Raw genomic sequence first — 5,111 nt, 5'->3', positions numbered from 1 at the left:
CTAAAGGTCGATCAGAATAGCGTCCTGCGTTGGTTGGTTCGTTCGTGGCTTCCGTTTCGATGGAGGCCTGCGGCCACTTTGGCCCTTCAACTTCCAGACTTCCAGCCCGCCCGTCGGCTCGCAAGAGGCCTGAACTCGGGCCATCGACACCGACACCACCGCCGCCGCCTCGACCGCCACCAGCACCAGCACCAGCACCAGCGCCAGCACCAGCACCACTGCTAGAGTAGGTACCAGCACCACCGCCAGCACCACCACCAGCAACACCTCCATCACCACCAACAAGCTCTCGCTTGCTTAGGGTTGGAGGACATCAAAGTGCTTGCTTGCACCTCAAGCCTCAAGCCTCAAGCCTCGACAAGACGCCCTCTCTCTCTCCGTCTCTCTCTCTCTCTTTTTCTCTGTGTATGAACATGTGCTGCAAAAGCCTGTCTGCCCGTCTTTCTGTTCCCACCCCTCCACTCCGCTCCAGAGTCCACCTTGGCGACTCCCAACCTGCAGCCTCCCCCCTCCCCCCCCCCGCCAGCACGAGGGGGATGTCAGAACAAACCCGACCCGAATCCACTCCACTCGTGTGACTGGCCTGCCTGCTTGCTTGCAGCAGTTAGATTTTCGCCAGCACACTTGTGATCTAGGTGATCCAAGTCTCGCTCGCAGGCTCGCAGCACCTCGGAAGGACTTTCTCTGCGGGAGGAGTGGCATTCTGAGTGTAGGTGGGTGGGTGGGGTGTAGAGAGGTGGGTGGGTGGGTGTGTAGGGTGGGTGTGTAGAGCGAGAGAAGCGGCCGTCCCGTGGGCTGTCGCAGCAGCAGCAGCAGCAGCAGCAGCAGGCAGCGACATGGTGTGCGTTGGCGGAGCTGTTGGAACTTGGAAGCGCTCGCTCGCTCGGGGGGGGGGAGGATAGTCGGGGCAGGGGGATGATAGTCGAGATGGTTCGTCCGGTGTTGTTGTTGTCCCTCTTTTTCAAAAAATTCTTTTATTTTTTAATTCCGTTCAATTCCGTCGATGATGATGACGATGATGATGAACCGCGACTGCGACTGGCAAAGCAGTGCCATGGCGGAGGTTGAAGAATTGAAGTTCGAAGTCGAAGAGTTGAGACGAAAACCGAAGTTGGAACCCATGGAGCCATGGGGCCAACTTCGAAGTTTACATGGAGTCTGGACTTGGACTCTGTATATATCTACCGGTATTCCGTCGCCGGTCGACAAAGACGAGGTTAGCCTCGTCTCTGTCGTGTCGGTCGGTCGTGGAAATGGGGACGGGGGAAAGAGGGGAGAGATCTCTACCCAGATCTACGGTTCCGAGATCTCCTGCCCACCACCACCTCCATCACCACCACCACCACCTGGCCCACCTGGACTGGCGGCCTGGCCTGCCTGCCTGCCTACCTGGCCACTGTGGCTGCGCCCCTCAGGCGGCTTTTCCCTTTCCTTTGCTTTACTTTTCCTTTTCCCCTCACATGACCTGCTTTTCTTCCGTTTCTGGTTTGAGGCATCTAGCATAGAGTGGCTACTCCACCTATATACACATATGATAGGTACATAACGGATTTGGGCAAGGGCCAAACCCCAATCCCCAATCCCAATAATCCTCTGTCCTTTTGTTTTCTTTCTTTCTTTGTTTCGTTCGTTCGTTCGAACCGGATTCGGGTTAGGCGTGGGATAGCTGCCAGCCATCCCAACTATGATATGTATCATAGCAACCCTTTTTCTTCCGCTGTTTCTTCTGCGTCCTTGTACTGCTTGTTGCTACTGTGTCGGTCGTAGCGGATTGCTGCTTTGGGGGGATATCCTTGGGTATGTACCTATGCGGAGTATGTAGATACATGGCCTCCGCGTATCTGTAGAGCTCGTGGAGCGCTGGTATGGTAGGTAGAGTACATGGCGCATAGGTGGTTGTCCACGACTCACGAACCACGACTCACGACACACGACATGACATGTCCATAACAACAATCACAACAGTAACAATAGCTACAATAACACTACGGTATCTAACTACATCACAATAACAACTACAATAGCAACACAATAACAATTACTACGGTATACTACAATCACAGCTACAACACAATAACAATAACAATAACAATAACAATAACAATAACAATAACAATAACAATAACAATAACAATAACAATAACAATAACAATAACAATAACACCAACACCAACAACTACATACAACTACCTACATATAACACAACAACAATTCCCCAGCTCTAGACCCTATCATAACCTGAGTCCTCAACCCATCTCCTCCGGCGCCTATGTATGTACCCGATAGTACTCCACCTAGTATGCACCACAGACACGAGCCCCTCAACGTGGCCAGCCAGCCAGCCAGCCTTGTCCCTCCCTCTACATAGGCGACGCGCACGGACGTCCGTCCAGCCGACCACATGTGGCATACATATCGTGGCCGGCCGACGCTGCAAGTGCTCGAGTGCTCGATCCCCGCATCCAACACGATCGTCATTTGCGGATTTTGCGGGTTTCTTCTTCTTATTCCTCTTCCTCTGCTTCTTCTTCTTCGGATGAGTTGCCTGCCTGCCTGGGTGGCTGGTTGTCTGGCCGTCTGGCTGGTTGGTTGGCGGATTGGTTGTCCGCATGATCATGAGGTCTAGACTTTTGCTTTTGCTGTAGAATACCTATGTAGGCACTCTATGTTACGATGCTCCGCGTGAGGACCGGCAGCAGCAGAAGCAGGGAAATAAAAAAATCCGCATGACGGTATGTATCTATCGAGCTTCATAGAGTGAGAAGGGCCCGCTGTCCAGCAGCTTCGTCGTCGTTGCGGGCTGACTTGACTCCCTTGACTCCCTTACTCATCAGCTGTGGCCGTAGCCGTGGCCGTACTCTAGCCATAGCCGCAGCCGTAGATCGTGCGTCTCGGTGTATTGATGTCTCGGACACTCGGTGTCTCGGCGGCGGAGGAGAGAGTCGATTCGATTGGAGTGGAGTGGAGTGGAGTGGAGTGCTCAGTGGAGTGGACTCTAGAGTGGAGCCGGCAGTTGAGGATCAGCCTGTCCGTCCTCCCTTGAGTCCTCCGCCTCCCCCGTTTCCTCACCGCTTTCCGTTTCCACACCGCTTTCCCCTCGATCGAGCATGGAGCATGGACACCGAGCATGGACACCGAGTATGGAAGGGCTCGACGGGATTGACGGATTGACGGATTGACGGATTGACGGATTGACGGATTGACGGATTGACGGATTGACGGATTGACGGATTGACGGATTGACGGATTGACGGATTGAGTTTCTTTTTGGCCTCTAGATAATGGATAGAGTACCCAGACAGGACAGGTGCTTGACTCGATCGGGCGGACGTGAATGATCGTATTGGGTACCGTAGAGTAGAGTCGCGCTCGCATGCAGCCTCAGTGCTCCAATCCACCCAACCTACCCAACAGTTGTTTCCCCCCCTCTCTCTCTCTCTCTCTCTCGCCCCGCCCCCACCCCCCATGTAGAGTACCCTCCCCCCTCCCCTCCACCCAGTGACCCCACCGCACCGCACCCCACACCGCCCCCTTACGCATGCATTTGCATTTCCATTCTTTCCAGGAATGTAATCGTTTCGGCCTGGCCGTGTCTTGTCGTGTCGTTGTTACGTGATGTGATATATACTCTCCTCTATGTTGTGATATGTGATGAGGACAGGGGCATGGATAATCACTCGGTGCATAAGCGAAGCGAGCGAGCGAGAGGCTGCGACGGAGAATTCCTGGACTCTGGGGGCGGAGTGAGGGAGGGGGGGCGGTATCTAGTATCCGTTCATGTACTCTAGGTATGTAGAGGGAGGGTTCGTCAGTCGGGATACGCTACGATAGGTACTCTATGGTAGTGGTATACCTATCGTCTCGTCTCGTCCGACGCATCGCGCCGGTGCTCTGTCTCTTGGGATCGCGAAATCCTGGATACGTCTCGGCCCTGGGGTCGGTTGGAGTAAGCGATTACGAGCTGTCGGCCGGCCACCGCAACCCTTCCGTTGCGCCCTCACTCCTGTTTGTGGCCGGAGATTGCCGACGACAGCCAGCCAGACGGACGGGGGGAAAGGTGGGACGAAAACAGCCCAATTCGAGACCAGGTTTCTTGCTTTCATGGGGGCACGGTAGGTAGAGTACTCTACGGTAGAGTTGGTACTGCTGATCTGGTGCAGAATAGTACCTATGGTATGGTCGGTATGGTTGGTATGGTATGGTATCATGATGGTATGGGGGTAGAGTACACGGCTCCCTCCTTCGAGCATAGTTGGACTGAAGCTTGATCTTGATCTTGTCGTGCCTTTGATATGCCATCATATCATACCTGTGTATAGGTAGTACGGTGGAATAGAATCGAGTAAAGCGACGGCCACCTTTCGAAGCTCGACTCAGCACCGAACGGCACAGAAAGTACTGAACCGGACTGGCCTGGACAGTGGACGTTGGACACCGTTCAGGAATCAAGACTCGTGAGCGATGTGCTCCGCGAATAGCCAGAGAGGAGCACACACTGGATGCACCTCCCCACACCGCAGACATCCCCGGGGAAAACTCGCACCAATTACAACTTACAAGGGAACCAAGCGAACGATCGCGAAACGGAACCCTGAATCTACGGTATGTATAGTAACTATCGCTGAACTCCGCCCACTTGCAAGTTCAGTTCCAACAATCACACTCGCGATCTCCTGCTTCCCCACCATCCATGTATCTACTCTAGATACTGGGTAGTAGGTACATACGTTGAGACGATAGGTACCTATGAACTAACAACTCATCCGTCCCATCCATCCATCCCATACATACACGCACATGCTGTAGAATGTACCAATGTTACACGGTTATTCGCCTAAACCTGCACCCTCCAATTTCCCTATAACCACATACCCCCCCTCCCTCCTCTTCTCCCCCCTTCTCCCACTTCTCCCCCTCCCCGACCCGGTGGCAACGTACATACTCTATGTACGCATGTATACATCCGTACAAGATACCAAGGGGAAGGGGGGAAGAGAAGAAGGGGGAGGGGGAAGAGAAGAAGGGGGAGGGGGAAGAGAAGAAGGGGGAGGGGGAAGAGATCGCCTCCAATCAGGAACGTGAGAGTGGAGCAAGAAGGGGGGGATCGATAA

General features: G+C 53.9%; 2 protein-coding genes across 2 annotated transcripts; both read right to left on the bottom strand.

The window, feature by feature from the left end:
* Window positions 1–314, bottom strand: BZA05DRAFT_446795 (uncharacterized protein; the record flags this gene model as incomplete). Its single annotated transcript, XM_051487106.1, has 2 exons — window positions 1–221; window positions 284–314. 2 exons carry the CDS (start codon window positions 312–314, stop codon window positions 1–3), a joined length of 252 nt encoding a protein of 83 aa, XP_051337526.1.
* Window positions 315–2,738: 2,424 nt separating this feature from the next.
* On the bottom strand, window positions 2,739–3,425 carry BZA05DRAFT_119554 (uncharacterized protein). The gene has a single exon (XM_051478663.1). The coding sequence runs from the start codon at window positions 3,373–3,375 to the stop codon at window positions 2,860–2,862; it is 516 nt and encodes a 171-aa protein (XP_051337525.1). The 5' UTR covers window positions 3,376–3,425; the 3' UTR covers window positions 2,739–2,859.
* Between the last annotated feature and the right edge of the window lie 1,686 nt (window positions 3,426–5,111).

This window comes from Tricharina praecox (genome assembly GCF_024521635.1).
Source record: "Tricharina praecox strain CBS 144465 chromosome Unknown BZA05scaffold_20, whole genome shotgun sequence".
Taxonomy (NCBI): Eukaryota; Fungi; Ascomycota; class Pezizomycetes; order Pezizales; family Pyronemataceae; genus Tricharina; species Tricharina praecox.
Note: the sequence above shows the minus strand (reverse complement) of the source record. Positions and strands in the feature narration are given on the sequence as shown.

Coding starts and splice junctions, on each gene's coding strand:
- BZA05DRAFT_119554 (XM_051478663.1), bottom strand. CDS start 3,375: ATGCGAGCGCGACTCTACTCTACGGTACCCAATACGATCATTCACGTC.